The sequence below is a fragment of the Magnolia sinica genome, chromosome 13 (assembly GCF_029962835.1).
Source record: "Magnolia sinica isolate HGM2019 chromosome 13, MsV1, whole genome shotgun sequence".
Lineage (NCBI taxonomy): Eukaryota > Viridiplantae > Streptophyta > Magnoliopsida > Magnoliales > Magnoliaceae > Magnolia > Magnolia sinica.
The window spans coordinates 37,131,974-37,149,110 of NC_080585.1; the positions used below are offsets into that span (position 1 = coordinate 37,131,974).

The 17,137-nt window shown below is 38.3% G+C and overlaps 1 protein-coding gene across 2 annotated transcripts in view; it reads left to right on the forward strand.

Annotated features, from left to right (window-relative positions):
- Positions 1–17,137, forward strand: part of LOC131223595 (phosphoinositide phospholipase C 6-like) — a 41,230-nt gene that overhangs the window by 16,395 nt on the left and 7,698 nt on the right. For both annotated transcript variants that reach the window (XM_058219029.1, XM_058219030.1), the window contains exons 3-6: positions 507–703; positions 15,625–15,760; positions 15,885–16,133; positions 16,252–16,478. In XM_058219029.1, coding sequence (XP_058075012.1) covers positions 507–703; positions 15,625–15,760; positions 15,885–16,133; positions 16,252–16,478 — 809 coding nt within the window. The remainder of the gene's footprint in view (positions 1–506; positions 704–15,624; positions 15,761–15,884; positions 16,134–16,251; positions 16,479–17,137) is intronic.

Below are 17,137 nucleotides of genomic sequence, written 5' to 3' on the forward strand. Positions count from 1 at the left end.
TCATATGACTGAATCAACAAGCTGGTCTTCACACTTAACATGAGGAATATGTATTGTGCATTATCTTGGCTGTCACCTTCTCCCTGATGAAATGGCAATCAACCTCAATATCTTTAGTCTGTTCATGGTGATTGCTACTTTATCGATTCTTGGTGTCACCTTCTTAGCATTATGAATTGCTACTTTATTATTACCATACAATTGTATAGGAAGTTTGACATCAATTCAATCAACAGGATGCAGGCCCACATGATTTCACACATTCCATGTGCAGAGCCCTATATTCTGCCTTTTCACCTAAATCTTGCCACAACAGTTTTTTTTTTTTTCTTTTACTCTTTAAAGAAACAAGATTTCCAACCCACAAAGGTGCAATAGCCCATTGTAGATCTTGAGATCCTATATTCTATTTGTGTTTTTTTTTTTTTCTAAAGAAATTGTTATTGGAACTTGGTAACTGTGGTCGTTATAACTATTTCTTACTTACTATATTACCATCATTCCAGGTGCACCATGATATGAATGCTCCGCTGTCCCATTATTACATATTTACAGGCCACAATTCATATTTGACTGGGAATCAACTCAGCAGTGACTGCAGCGATGTCCCAATCATAAAGGCATTGACGAGGGGAGTAAGAGTAATAGAATTGGATATGTGGCCAAACTCTACAAAAGATAATGTTCATATTCTTCATGGAAGGTATGGATTTAATGTGCCAAATCATCCTATTCATACCATAGTACTAAAACTCAGTGAAGTCAGTTGAGTCAACTTGACCCAGCCAGATTTTGAGTAGAGCCTCATAGAAACTTGCTGGCCAAACTCAACTTGACTTCTCAAGTCAGCATAAAAACTCACTGATTTGATACCAGTTAGTGTAACCTGACAGAGTCTCTGACCTGGTCAAAGGTTCTTTGTTTCAAAAAGAGAGTGCATGCAACAAGAATTGAACAGGCAATCTCTCAATCAAGGAACAAACATGTTACTGGCACACCATGCAATGTTGTTGCATACTACTAGGGTATTTTTATTATGTTATTAGTTCCAATGATTCTAAATGCACATTAAATACTAAATTATTAAAATATTGATTCAACTCAATTAAAGATTTGGTCGAGTCTTCAAGTTGACCCAACCAGGTTAGATATCAAACATAGTTGAGTTTTCAAACTATGATTCAAACATGGTGCTGTCCTCATCTAGTTGCATTTCCCTTAATAAATGAGATGCATAGTTACATTTTTATGTGCTTACCTTGAGATGGAAAGGAGCGCTCTAAGAAAAATGATAAACATTGACATTGGAATGTATAAACTTTACGCAGACAGTCAGGAGAGAGCCACTTATGTGAATAAGACTTGCCATTCATACACTCATGTCGTGCACAAGCTGAAGTCATTCTACACTTGATCTGAATCTATCAGCACTCCAGATGAACCTTGAATTCCTACCTAAAAATTAATCTTTAATACACAATATGTGATTAAATAAAATGAGATTAACTCATTTTAAGTTCACCTGAACAGGCCCTTAGGGTTGGAATATTTACTGAACAAGGCCTAAACCTAAAAGAGAACTTAACATGCTCATTAGTATAGCTTTGTTCCAGGCTTGTTCTGATTATGTATCATTGTCTTCTTCTTCATATGCTTTGTCCCAAACGGCTTTACAAATTTGATTTCAATAAGTACATATGAAACAAGATTTCTCATGATTACCAGGGCACCTTTTATCATCATCATCATCATCATAACCTTGTCCAAGCTATTGGATGCCTACTTTGCCAATCACAAGATTCAAAACAGGAATTCTCATGATTGATCAGCAAAAGTTTGGTGATCAGCTGCCACCTACATAGGGGAATGCTAAGGTCCCCAAGAAATGGGGATGTTAGTAACAACCCCAAACCCCAAAGCTTTTAATTGTCATGTGGGACAGCCACATCAATCCAGAATGTCTATTTGTTCCTTACCACCGTTGCAAGGTCACTGTACAAAAAACATGCTAATTGGATGATCCTAATCCTTGGAATGTTATTCAGTTTGTTACAACTGTCTGTTTTATATGAGCCATAGATCGGGTGGCTAGCATCATCCAACTAAATGCTTCTTGCGTAGGGCGTGTCACTCACGAGAACATGGCACACCTACATGAGATCTTAGACATCCTTTGGCATGGGCCAATCATTATATACCCTTCCTCTAAATAATAGGCTAACCTAATCATCAAGAGCCCCAGAAAAGTGGGCCTACTATTTTATTAATATATAAATAAAATGTAGAAAACGATATATGTTAATCAATGGGCTTACGTGTTGACGTGGTTTGACCATTCATGCCATCCATTTGGTGAACCTGTCAGGCTGTCACAATAAGCAGTTGAACAAACACCACATTGGCATGATGATTCTAGCCATCCCATTTTTGTTGTAGGCCATGATCCATTTTTTTTTAAAAAAAACCATCCATTGAAGCCGAGCATATTATGATATGATTTTCTAGCATTGGTGCATCATACATCCATGTTGGGGCCCACCGGAAGGATGCTCCAGATCACCGGACCTTGCACCTAAGTGCCTCAGCCTAGTCAAGCAATGGACCTCAACAGATCTTTCCAAAATGATGATTGCCTTGTTCTTTATGTTTGTCATTTCCCTGGTGAATTCGTCTTTGTAAAATGATACAAAGGAAAGGGACAACCATTCTTTCATACATCTACCTCAACAAAAGGGAAACAATTAAACCCTTTAGCACCACACCACTCAACACTTTGATATTTGGGTTTCTTCTCTCTTTATGTTCAGTTGCAGAAATTATCTACTATTTTAGTAGTATCAAGAGGGAAAAGCCAATCATATAAGGAAACTTAGTGGTTAAATGATGATGTATAGAAAGCTATTAATGAGAAACGTTCATATTTCAAAGCCTAGCAAGCGACTAGAAACAATGGAAACCTTAAACAATATAGAAATTTCAAAAAGATTGCTAAGATAGTAGTAAGTGAGGCTAAACTTGAGGCTTACGATGATCTTTACAATAGATTGGGGACAAGAAAAGGAATAATGCTTTCTAAAGGGGTTCACAAAGGTCTCTTCCAAGGTTTCAAGGTGGATAGGGGAGATTTCCAAGTGTCACATCTCCCGTTTGTGGGTGATACCATCCTCATTTGCGAGCCGGACGTGACTCAAATCGACAACTCAGGGAGGTGATCTTTTGGTTCAAAATGGTTTTAGGCTTACCAGTTTATTTTCAGAAATTGACGATTTTGGGTATTGGATAACCCAAGGAGGATGTGCAGTTTATCTCATTCGGGTGTTTGGTAGCAAGGTAGAATCGTTCCCATCCACTTATTTGGGCCTTCCCTTGTGCATTGGTAAGGTGAAAAAGTGCCTTTAGGATCTGGTTATTAAGTGTTTTGAAAGGTAATTGAGAATGGACATTTTATTGTTGGGAGGACGACTTACTCTTATCAAATAAACACTCTCCAACCTTCCCCTTTATTTCATGTCTCTTTTTAAGTGCCTTGAAGGGGTGCTAAATAGGTTAAAGAATTGAGACTGAACATTTTATTTTTTTATTTTATATATATATATATAAATATATATTTGGGGGGTGGGTATGAAAGTATCTTTGTTGGGGAAGTGGATTTGGAGATTTGGGGTGGAAGTCGACCACCTATGGAGGGAGGTCCTGGCTAGAAAATATGGGGTGGATCAGGATGAGTAGTGACCTAACGGTAGAGTTATGTATAGGGATTCGGGTGTGTGAAAGCAGGCTCGAAGATGTGATCCATATGGGTGTCGGATATAGGGTAGGTGACGGGGCAAGGATAAGGTATTGGAAGGATGTGTGGTTGGGGGATAAGCCCTTGTAAGAGCTATTCCCTAGGCTTGCTCAAGTGGCTTTGGATCCCAACTCTTTGGTGAAAAGTTACATCTCCATTCAAGATAACAAAGGATGTGGACTCTATGCCATAGAGATCTTAATGACGAGGAATATCAAGAGTTGTTTGCTCTTTTATCCCAGTTGGAGGGGTCTCTCTTATGGAGGGGGGGTGATGTGGCGCGTTGGCTCGAGGACAAATCTAGAATTTTCTCAGTTAAGTCTTTCTTCTCTATGCTCCTTGGAAGCTAGACCGAAGTCTTTAGTAATGACAGTATTGTCCACACTCTTTTCATTTGGTCTTATAGTCATCCAACTAAGGTAGCCACTTTTGCTTGGATAGTGAGCTGGAATAGGGCATTGACGATTGATCACTTGAGAAAGAGGGGCCTTATTATTGTCAATGCTTGCTTGTTATGCTGACAAGATGAGGAATCTGTTTGCCATCTCTTTTTTATGTGTCCTTTTTGGTTGGAGGTTTGGGTGCATATCCTGCAGTTTGTGGGTTCCTCTCGAGGTTTTCCTTCCTCGATTGAAGACCTCTTTAGACAATGGCACGATGATGGTCAAGGGAATGTGGGCAAGAAGAAGTGGAAGCTATTTCTCTTAGCTGGTTTTTGGGCCATTTGGAAGGAGAGGAATTCAAGATGCTTTCAGAATTCTAGCAGCAACCCACAAAGGGTATTCCTTGCAGCCAAATCCTTGGTTTTGGATTGGGCATTGGCTTCCCTTAGTGGTGGCTCATAGGAGTGGGCCATTTTTATGGCTCGTCTCTTGGGTGTTTTTTTATGTTCGTTTCTTTGTATTCTTTTGGCTTTGCTACTTTTTAATAAAATTGTCATCCCTAAAAAAAAAAGAGAGAGATCTCGTGGTGTATGTTGTTTATAGATGACCTAGTCAATGTTCAAAATATCGATATCGCGCAATGTATCGCACCCTTGGGATACAGATACGTATTGGTTATCACACAGGACAGATCGTTTCTATTGTTTAATTTATTGCACTTTTTGGGAAACATAGGGAAATATTAGGAAAATGGTTGAATTTTTCAATGAAACTTCAGGGATTATTAAAAAAGACCTTAATACACACTTTTAAATCATAAAATCTCAAAAAAGAAGTACAAAAAATAGGTTTCCTTTGTATAGAGTCCTAAGCTATGCGCTTTCCGATTGAACTAAAACAACTATATTCAAATATGACGCATAACATTTATAAATGTATCAAGACATGTATATCCACACCATCCATCTGTTTTGCCACCTTAATTTACGAAGACATCCCAAAAATGAAGCAGATCCAATTATCAAGTGGACCATGCCATAGGAAACAGTATTGATTGAAGGCCCTACCATTAAAACCTTCTTTGGGCTCACCTTAATGTTTTCATAGTGTTTATTTACCATCTAATCTGTTGATAAGTTCACATAAGCCTGGATGAAAGGAAAAAAACAAACATCAGATTGATTCATAACTTTTGTGGCCCATTAATAAATCACCACCTTTTCATTTGGTATGGTCCACTTGATAATTGGATGTGCCTCGTTTTTTGGATAATACACTAAAATGATTTGGAAAAACGGATGAACAACATGGATATGGAATACATATATTAAGGTGGGCCCCACATTAAGGGCCAAACCGTGTTGGGTGAGTATTGGGTCTCACCTAATCCACTCTCCAATTCCTAATGTTGACATCTTTACTTCCTTTTTTTTTTCTTTTTTTTTCTTTTTTTTATAGGTCTTGGCTCAAAAAATGAGGCAGATTGTGTGGGCCCCATGCATTGTGTCCATGTCATCCATTCATTTTTTCGGATCATTTTAAAGCTTACGAAAAAAATGGTGCAGATCGAGAGATCAAGTGGACCACATCAGAGAATGTACGTAATATGGTGGGACCTTGACTGTGGGGCCACCTCGACGTAATATGGTGTATCTACACCGTCAATTCATTTTGACAGATCATTTTAGGGAATGGGCCAAAAAATGAGGCAAATCCAAATATGAGGTGGACCACACTACATGAAAAAGTGGTCATTGAATGGCCACCATTAAATTTTTTTGGGGGGCTACAAAAGTTTTGGATCAAGCTAATATTCATGTTTTCCCTTCATCCAGGTCCGTTAGACCTTATGAACAGAATGGATGGCAAATGAACATCACGGTGGGCCCTAGGAAAGCTTCAATGGTGGATATTATTGCCACCACGACTTCCTGTCATGTGGTCCACTTGAGCCTTATATCTACCTACATTTTGGGCTTGTACCCTAAAATGACCTATCAAAATAGATGGACAGTGTGGATAAAACACATATATCATGGTGGGCCCTATAGTGCCCCTAACAGGACCGTCCGTTTCCAAGGCTCTCAATTTGCATCAAATGCGGATTTTCTACAAAACGCTTTCGTAGGAAGTTCTTGTGCGGGGATGCTAGGTGGGGCCCACTATGATGTTTGTGAGAAATCCACCCCATCCATCCATTTTGCAAGCTCATTTTAGGACATGCGACGAAAAATGAGGTGGATCCAAAACTCAATCGGGCCATACAAGAGGGACAACCAGGGAAAGAGTTTCCTACTATTGAAACTTTCTTGGGCTCCACCTTGATGTTTATATGCCATCCAAACCGTTTATGAGGTCATTCCCACTAGGATGAAGTGAAAACACGAAAAACTTATCCTGATACGAAACTTTCGTGGCCATAAAAATGTTTCAACGATGGTCATTGAATCCCTACTGTTTCCTCTTGTGCAGCCCACCTAAGTTTTGGATCCACCTCATTTTCGGTCGCATGTCCTAAAATGAGCTCGCAAAATAGATGGACGTGGCAGATTTTTCGCAAACATCACAGTGGGGCCCACTAGCATCCCATCGTAAAAAGCTTTTGCATGAAATCTGCGTTCGACCGCGCATGATAAAAAAGGCTCGGAAGCCTTATGGAAGCATAGAGGGTTCCGGCCTTTCAGAACCCTAAAACCCTAATTTCTTTCATATCCGGATTTCTCCGAATTTTTTCACATTATCTTTCGAAATCCATTCCATTTTCAAGCAATAATCTATTCGAAGAAAGAAGAAAAAAGGGAATTGGAGATTTTCTTTGCACTAACCTTTGAACAATGCACTTCAATTTGAATGGCCCACCAAATGCAACTTCAAATTAGGGCAATCTCTTCTACAGGTATGAAAATCCACCTTGTTGAAAGTTTCTCTCTTAAAAAAAAACAAAATTGATATTTAAGTACAATAAAAAATTGATTTTTTTTTTTTTTTGGATATTTATGTACAATAAAAAATTTCATAGTATCTTCTGACGGGTTTTGTATCGTTGGATTGCGATACCAATAATATTGACATTGTGAACGCTGGACCTAGTTTTGATTGACAAGATGAGGGGGGAAGGCATAAACATAAAGCTAAATTTTTGGAGGGGTGCTTTATAATGTAAAGGATTTAAAATTAGTAATAATAAAATGGAGTATATGGAGTGCAATTTTAGTGACAATATGAGTGGGAACAAGGAATTATTTAAAATTGTTGTCCAAGAAGTTCCGTTGACCACTTCTGATATCCTAGGTTTCATGAGAGTGGAGAGATCAAGAAGGATGTTGCCCGATATCTAGGGGGGTAGAAGAAATGGAGATATGCCTCTCAAGTTATATGTGATAATCATGTATCACTCAAATTGAAGGGAAATTTTATAGGATGACTATAAGACCAGCCATGCTTTATGGGACTGAGTGAGGATTCATCTTCCTCAAGATATGTACTATAGATCCGATCTTGATTGAAGATGAGACAACAAATATTACTCATCTTCCTCAAGTTCAATGTTCTAATTGTTAATAGTATCGGCCAATATATCAGCCGATATTATAGCTATAGGAGGTCATCGATACAAAATACTGGGGGAATTGTGAAATTACCCATATTGGTGGAATATCACATTGTTGGGATTTGTGCTGTGGAATCACACAGAGATGGATCTAGGATAGCAATCCAAGAGCACTAAGCAAATACAAGAGAACACACAGATTTAACTTGGAAAACCCTTTCAGGAAAAAAAACATGGCACAAAGCGACAGAAATCCACTATGAAAGCATAAATTACAAAGAGAGAGGACTTACCCGATTCGAACAACCTCGAATCTCACCCTTGCTACACCCTTTGCAAACCCTAAAACCCTTTTAGAAACCCTTAGAATACCTTTATTAAGCCTTAGAATGGCCCTAAGGACTCCTATTTCTAGTTTAGGAAACCCCACTTTCGCACCTTCCTGAAAACCGCCTCAAATTTACGCAGTCTGTGCACAATCCGTACACAATCTGCGTAACCTTTGACTAGTCGAGCTAGAGCTTCGACTGGTCGAAGGACCTTCAACTTGTCGAGCATGTCCTTCGACTCATCGAAGATCTCGGGAATTCCAAATACATAGTTGCTGGACTTCGATCCAAACTTTCTTAGGGCTAGTCAAACTTTTCCCGATTTAAGACATCTTTTAACAACACACATGTCTAGTACAATATATCATGATATATTGATATGTTACGAGATATATCACCCCATATAATGGAAGATATCGTCACCCTCCTTTATATAGATTCCCTAGTATTATCAATCCATGCAAAATGTATCCACAATACTTGGAAAAAGCAGGTAAAGGAGGAAAAAACCAAAAATATCGGGAAAAAAAAGCATATTTTCTCTCAATTTTCTAGGGAACTCATTCATGGTAGGATTTAGGAAACTCTATTTGAGTTGTTTTGGCTGAGATTGCAGTTTGGGTGGAGAAATCACGATCCAAGAGCATAAATGGGCCAAAAATCATTTTGTAAGAAATTTTTTATTTTGATTATTCATCTTCCATTTTTTAAAAAAAAATTATTATTATATGTATGGGTTGGGTAGAAACAGGTTAGAAACCCATTTCTGTGCATGTTTTGCATGCATTGACATGGATTTTATGCTAGTATTTCTTATTGGGATTTCTGCACATTAATAATTGGCATTTACAAATACCCACTTTAAAATTTATATTTTGCAAATAACCACACAATTACTTCCTTACTTTTGCAAAAATCCACATTTCTATTAACATTGCTAATGGTTGTTAACTCCCCCCCCCTTCTTTGTGATTATTTAAGGAGAGGAGTTCATTCTGTCTTGGGAAAATCTCAAATGTGTTTGGCTTATTTTACGATGATTTTGCTTTTGTTGGGATTTCTTGGGTATTGAAGATTGTTATTGCAAAGAAGATTTGGGTTTTCTGATTGGAATCTTAAAAATCTTCATTGGGTTTTGTTGTTTCTGTGATGAGTTTACTTTTAGTTAGCCTTTTTTTCCCCCCTTAGGTATAGATTGATGTTGCAGTGTTTTGATTGGCTTTTCTTTGCTATTTTGTGTTGGAATAATGGAAATGGGCTTTGTTTATTCATGATTTTGCTTTTCATTTGATATTTCTGGGGTCTTTTAGAGAGTTATTGTAAAGAAATGATTTGATATTTCTCCCCTCTACAATTCTTGTATAGTAGGATTGTTTTTACAAGTGTTTCACCTGTGTGTGAAAAGTTATTCAGATGCTTAGAAAAGTTATTCATGTGGCCTAGAGACCTATTCGCCTCCGTATTATCATGCTTATTGTGGGACCACTAGGTTGTGTGTATCCTATCCAACCATGCTCCAAAATTCAGGGCTATCTAATCATTAGGTGGGCTGCCATAGAAACAATTAACCACTACCCAAAAATCTGAAATTCATGTGGTGGGCCACATGATTGTTGGAATGGCCTGATTTTTGGGGCGTTCAAATTTAATGGTGGGACAACCCTTCTGGACAGGTTGGATGCTATATATGTTGTGGCTATCAATGGGTACCTGGACCCGTGGGCACCCAATGGACCCAAGCTGATTATAATGGGTCTGGGTCCAATTGTTGGACCCATCAAGAATAGGGTCGGGTCTGGACTCATCTTTTGGGGCTGATTAAATCCATGTCCAGTTAGGTTTAGGTCGGTTCCATCAAATAGGACCTGGTTAAAATCGGGCCAGGTTGGGTCAGATCAGGTCCAGATTGGGTCCGGTTAGTTTTAATAACGATCTGTGTCAAAGTGGCACATGTGTGTATGATCTAAATCCATCCATCAAGTGGGTGACCATGTAAATACTCCTTTTGACGTAAACCCAACTAGAAACCTATATCTAAAGACTTGATGGGTATTTAAACCCGATCAAATCTGGGTCCAGGTCTTCACGAACGAGACCCAAACCTAGCAAGATCTGAACCCATTTAACCTGGGTATCGGGTACTATAATACCCAACCTAGATCTGACCAGTTGACCACCTAATACACACACCACCCTTGTTGAATGAGCTTATTCTACTAGAGGGAACTTTGATACTCTGGTAGAGTGTGATGATGTTATGTTGTCACTTGGAAATTACTTAGAAATTACAGAAATGGCATACACAAATTTTCAAATTATGGTTCTACATTAGAAAGGGTGCCCCACCGTGGATTATCTAAGGATAAAACTTCACCTTGATTGGATGATCCTATCCATTTGATCGAGGGCATGCAAAATGGACAGTGATGGTGAATTGCCTATGTGCTAGTTATTTGGATAGGTTGATTCCTTAAAAAGGGGCACCCTATAATAGATCTTCCATGGTTTTTATTATTATTGGCTAATCATATCCATATGATCGTGAGCATGAAAATGGATGGTAAGAATGAACTGCCTATGGGCAATTAATTTGGACAAGATGATACGTTTGAAAGGAGCATTGCACCATGGATTATCTAAGACTAAACTTTCATCTCGATCTGATGATCTTATCATGTGATTGAGGGCATGCAAAATGGTTGGTGATGGTGGATTGCCTATGGTCCAATTATTTGGATGGGGTGATTTTCTAAAAAGGGGCTCCCCATAATGGATCGTCCATGGTTAAATTTTCATATCAAATGGATGACGGTATCAATAAGATTGAGGCCATGCAAAACGGATAGTAAGGATGAACTTTTATGGACCATTAATTTGGACAAGACAATATGTTATAAAGGGGGTGTCCCACCATGGATTATCTAAGGTTAAAATTTCATCTTGATTGGATGATGATCTTATCCACGTGATTGAGGGCATGCAAAATGGATTGTAAGGGTTGATATTCGTATCCACGTGATACGAATATCCCCTTACAGATAGCGACATCGTAACGCGCCTTAAGCATATCTTTAAGTGATTCAATTTTTCTATTTTCCGCCTTCAACAATAACATTGATAGTCTATGGGCAAGTTTTTTAGACTGGTTGATTAGTTAAAAAGGGGTTCCCCATAATGGATTGTTTTTAATTTCAATTAGATGATCATATCCATTGGATCGAGGGCATGCAAAATGGATGGTAGGGATGAACTGCCTATGGGCCATTTATCTGGATAGAATTGATACATTAGAAAGGGGTGTCTCACCATGCATTATCTAAGGTTGAAATTTCATCTAGATCGGATGATCCTATCCATGTAATTGATTGGGGGCATGCAAAATGGATGGTGATGGTGGATTGCCTATGGGCTAGTTATTTGGATAGGTTGATTTGTTAAAAAGGGTTGCTCCATAATGGATGATTGTATCCATGGTTGAAAAGGGGTGCCCCATGGTTAAATTTTTATTTCAACTGGATGATTGTATCCATATGATCAAGGGCATGCAAAATGGATGGAAAGGATGAACTGCCTTTGGGCCATTAATTTGGATAGGATGATATGTTCGAAAAGGTGTCCCACCATGGATTATTTAAGGTTGGAATTTCATCTTAATCGGATGATCCTATCCACCTGATTAGGCAATACAAAATGGATGGTGATGGTGGATTGCCTATGGGCTAGTTACTTGGGCAAGGTAATTCGTCAAAAAGGGGCACTCCATAATGTTAAGGATGAATTACATGTGGGCTATTAATTTGGATAGGATGATACATTAGAAAGGGATGTTACACTTGGATTATTTAAGGTTAAAATTCATCTCAATTGGATGATCCTATTCATGTGATCGAAGGGTTGCAAAATGATAGTTAGGGGACAACGAGACGGGGTTTTTCATTTTAAAATACTAAGGGGATATTTTGGTAATTTTCTAATAATATGGGCATTTTCATTATTTTCTAGTTGTACTTGACAAAAGTTTTGAAAAAGTAACAGAATGTGGTTATTTTTAATAATGAATGATTAATTATGTAGCTATTTGCAAATTTAATATTTCCATGTGGGTATTTGGCAAATACTCCATTATTGAAGTGGGGATATGTAAAAATAAATAAATTTAATAATAAATAAAATAAAAAATTTAAAAAAATCCCATTTAATTTAGAGAAAATGGAAGAATTTGGAGAAAACCCAATATTCCTCCATATTCACCTGCATAAAATGCAAGTATAGTGTCACAAAATTATATGACACTACTTGTAGGCCGATGATTGGCAACACTTTCTCGAATTCTCAACAAAATAATTTTAATTAAAATAGCAAAAATAATTCAGATTCAATTTTCTTTAAAAAATATAATGATCAACTATAGTTGGCTGATCTCTGTCTTTTGATGAGTGTAGTTTGATCTATAGACTGGCCACACTGTTTTGTTTTTGTTTTTTTTTTTTGGAAATAAAAATATTTTTTAAAATAATAAAAAATTTAGAAATTATTCTTTTAACAAAATGCACTGAAATCCAGATTCCAATTGTATCAATTAGTGTATTATTACTAATATATGATATCATTTTGAAACAATATTAGTTTTTAAAAATAGCCTAATAATTTGAAAACTTAAGAAAGAATATTGATTGATGTTTCTAACATTCTTATTGTTTTATTACTTGTATCGTAGGATATTTAGGATTTTGAATGATATGAACTCATTTTAAATACAACTGCATCACTTATGTTAGACGATGAGTAGTTTTGGCCCTATATATATTGAAATCTACTATGTGTACTTTTTTTCCCACATGTTTTGAGTTCTAAGTGTTTCATCATATATCTTTTAACATCTCTAGAAGTTGAAATTCCATCATTTTCCCAATGTTTCCCTTAGACAACTATACATCCCATAATACATGCGATGTGTTTCCATTTCCCAAGGGTGCAATGCATGCATCAATACCGATACATAAATCACTTCTCAGGATATCCATCAGAGATCAGATCTTGATCAACTTCAATATACTTCTTTATACATCTTGGACCTCAGCCCCCTTTTCCCTCAAATCAGATAAGAGGGTCCAGGCTTCTTTGATCTCCTCGTTAAGGCTCTCATGGGGATCCAAGTTATCTAGTCTTTTCCATTCCATAATTGAGATTGTGGAGATGGTGACTTCCTTGGTAGATCGATGGATTGAAGCCTCAAATAAGGATTCATCTAGTAGAAAGGCAAGAAAGAGAGAGAGAGAGAGAGAGAGAGGGAGAGGCAACACATGCACACTGAAAGATGCCTCGCCGGCCACATCCACGCCCTCCCTCTCCCCCATGTGGAAGCATATTCTGGCGCTATACCCGGTTCTTAATAGCCACATTCTATGGAAGGTGGGTCATGGCACCTTGAACCTATGGCATGAAAATTGGACAGGGAAGGGCTGACTAATTGATTTGATTGATCGTCCGATTCCCAACGACCTTCTATATATGTCAGTCAACAATCTGATCTCCAACGATGGCATTAATGACCGATCGCTGGCTTTCAACCTACTTCCATCAGGTATCAAGGAACACATTATCTACTCTGGTATTTGCACGTCGGACCAGCCAGATCGCCGTATATGGCCACTCGATCGGACCGGTTGTTACTCAGTTAAGTCAGGATGGACGGTATGTAGATCTGTTGGGCAGGTTTTTGACTGGGCCAAGCAAATCTGGCACCAAAATCTACCCAAAAAAATCTCTATTTTCACTTGGAGGTTGTTTCACCGGGCCGTCCCCACGGATGATAGGACTCAGGCGAAGGGTATCTCCCTGGCTTCTAAGTGCTGGTGCTGCGTCAGTGAGACAAATTACTCTCCTCAGCCGGAGACGTTGGACCATCTTTTCTACTCTGGGGCGATTGCCACCACCGTTTGGATAGAGTTCATGAATATTTTCGATATCCACCTGTCTTCCCCTTTTTCAACTGTAGATCTCTTCTTTTCATGGTGGAATTCCTCTTAGTCTGGTAGAATATCTCATCTTATTTATCGCTTAACTCTGTGCATCATTGTTTGGGAACTATGGAAGATGAGAAACTCAGCCAAGTTTGATGGGACCGTCCCTTCTAGCACTAAGGTTATCAACAATGTCAAATGGCTGCTAGGAAGGATGTTCCAGGGTACCCATGTTCCGAACTAGATCGCTCTCCACTCTCTGTCACAGACCCACTCCGCCTCCTTCAAGTCTTGTTGTTAAGTGGTCTAAACCACAAGCAGGCAGGGTGAAAGTTAACATTAATGGGGCTGCAGCTGGTAATCCCGGCCCGAGTGGGGGAGGGGGCATTGGCAGAAATGCCAATGGAAACCTTATTTTTGCGTTCTACTCGGGCTACGGTCAAGCTTCAAACAACAGAGCAGAATTTCGTGCTCTCCATGATGCGATGCAGCTTAGTATAGAACGGGGTCTGCAGGATGTGCACATTGAGTCAAATTCTTCCTTTGTGGTGGATGCCTTCAAGGGGAAGTCGGTCCTTCACTGGAAGTGGGATTACTGGATATCGAGAATAAATAATCTGTAAAAGGAAGGTCATTTCTCCATTTCTCTTATTCCCTGGGAAATCAATGGGCCGGCTGATGGGCTTGCTCGATTGGGAGCGACCAATCAGGGATCTTTCCAGGCGGATAGGCGGTCGGACCTTCCTAGGCTGATCAGGGGGCTCTGTTTCCTCAATAGAGTGGGTATTGGAGCTTTAAGGGAGATTTAATTTCTGACTTATCTCTCTTTGTTCTTTTGTATAGCCACACGATAGGCGGTACATGGCATCTTTTTGTCTGCCCGTGTGTGTCCGAAACCCTTTTCCTGTAACTTTGTTGATGATTATGAATGGATGATTTTCTTTTAAAAAAAAAAAAAAAAACACATGCAATTCAGATGGTGACAATTGGTGCCCTTTGTTAGCAATTTGGTAAATTTGTCAGTTGATTTCTGATAAGATAGTTGAACTTCGAGATCACCTTGTCACGGATGAAGTGGCAATCAAATTCGATATGCTTGGTGTGAGAATCATGATTTGAATTTTTAGATGGGGTGAGGAGTACCACTCATATTATTGGACCCCCTAAAAAATGAGTTTGTGTCGATGCAACCTGCAGACCTATAGCAATTTTGTGTACATTATTCTTCAAATGTCAAAATTCTTGAGATTTGTTATCATAGCTAGGGTAAAGTTTAAAAACCGCATCCTGATTTCTTGTTTATACATGAATCAAATTGATCGAAAATTTCCACTTCATTTTGGAATAAAAATTTCTGAAAACATTTGTATTTGATACTGAAAGCTATATACTTTGTACGAGTATCCTGATCTACATGCCTTCAATGCTTATTAGCTAGCCAATGAGTGGGCTGCTGTTGAAATCTGGATTTCAGAATTCTGAATGCAAATAACAGTTTTCATTGACTTTTACAAAATTTCTGAAAGCTTGAATAGACTTCACTGTTTTAGGTGTAATTTAGTTTGTCACCTCATTTTCAATTGAAGTGATTCAGATTTCTGACTAACTGTAGGACGCTGACTACTCCAGTGGAACTCATTAAATGTTTAAGGTCCATTAAGGAGCATGCATTTGTCACATCTCCATATCCCGTTGTAATTACTCTTGAAGACCACCTTACCCCATATCTTCAGGCTAAAGTGGCTGAGGTGAAAATTCATTTTTCTATGGATTTTTATCACCCATTTTATTTTGAGCTCACTTTTCTTTTATTATTACTATTATTGGCTTGAGTTCACCACCTAATTTTGTTGTAAATAAATTCATTTTTAGATGCTCACTCAAACATTTGGAGAAATGCTATTTTACCCCGGGGGAGATTGTTTAGCAGAACTCCCTTCACCAGAGGCATTGAAGAATCGGATAATTATTTCAACCAAACCACCAAAAGAATACCTTGAAACTAAGCCCTTTAAGGTGAAGTTGAAACAATCCCAAAAGGAAAAGGATATTTGGGATGAAGAAGAAATATGGGGGAGTGAGCCTCCGGACCTTGAAGCTGAATCTGATGCTGATGATAAGGTATCCTGTGAAATAACATTAATTGTGTAAATCTGTTGATAAACTTCAAAATTTACTCCATTTTCCAGAAACTGACCCCTAAGGTCCCACTTCATATTCTGCTCTATTTGTCTGGCAGAATGAGAACAGGAGTGAACAGGAAGAAGAAGATTTTGATGATAGTGACAACAAACTGCTTAAAAATTCTGCACCTCAGTACAAGCGTCTGATTGCTATTAGAGCTGGGAAAAAGAAGGGTGGATTGAAGAAATCACTGAAGACATGCACTGATGAAGTTAGGCGTTTGAGCTTGAGTGAGCAAGAGCTTGTAAAGGGTGCAGCGTCTCATGGAACTGATCTTGTCCGGTAATGTTATCGTTTCACAAAAGATTCACTTTACTGAGATTTGTTTGTGCACAAATTGGATCAATTACCTAATGCTTCATTCAGGAATAGTTTTTTACACTGAGCTAAATGGCCATTGAGATCAATTCTTAGAATATAAGAATTGAGCACAACTGGAGATAAAGTGCTGGTGCGGTGGCGAACTCCAGTGAGCTTGCTACCCAATTGGAAGTGGGGATTTCCTAAACACCAAGAAAAACTAAAGCCATGTTTAGAAACCATGAATTCCTTGTCAAACAATGGAAAAGAAAAAAAGGGTTTTCCTTTGATGTGACACTATGCTGTTTGGATAGCAAAGGAAAGGGTGGATTCCACCAAGCAATCATTACACTTTTCCAGAATTTGGATTCTTAGCACAAGAAACTAGGTGAGTTTGTGAGAGGAATATGAGATTTCCACTTACTACCCAAACATGAACTCAAAACTGGAATCCATGTTTCAATAGTTTCATGGAAATCATCATTGGATAATTATTGTGTTGCCTTGGATTCCGTGCATCCAAATGTGCCCTAAATCCATTAGGTGGCATTCAAATGGTCCACAAAAAGGATTTGTGTGTGTTTCCGAAATCATAGGCTAAGCTTTTAAAAGACATCACAACATGACATGTTAATGAAGAT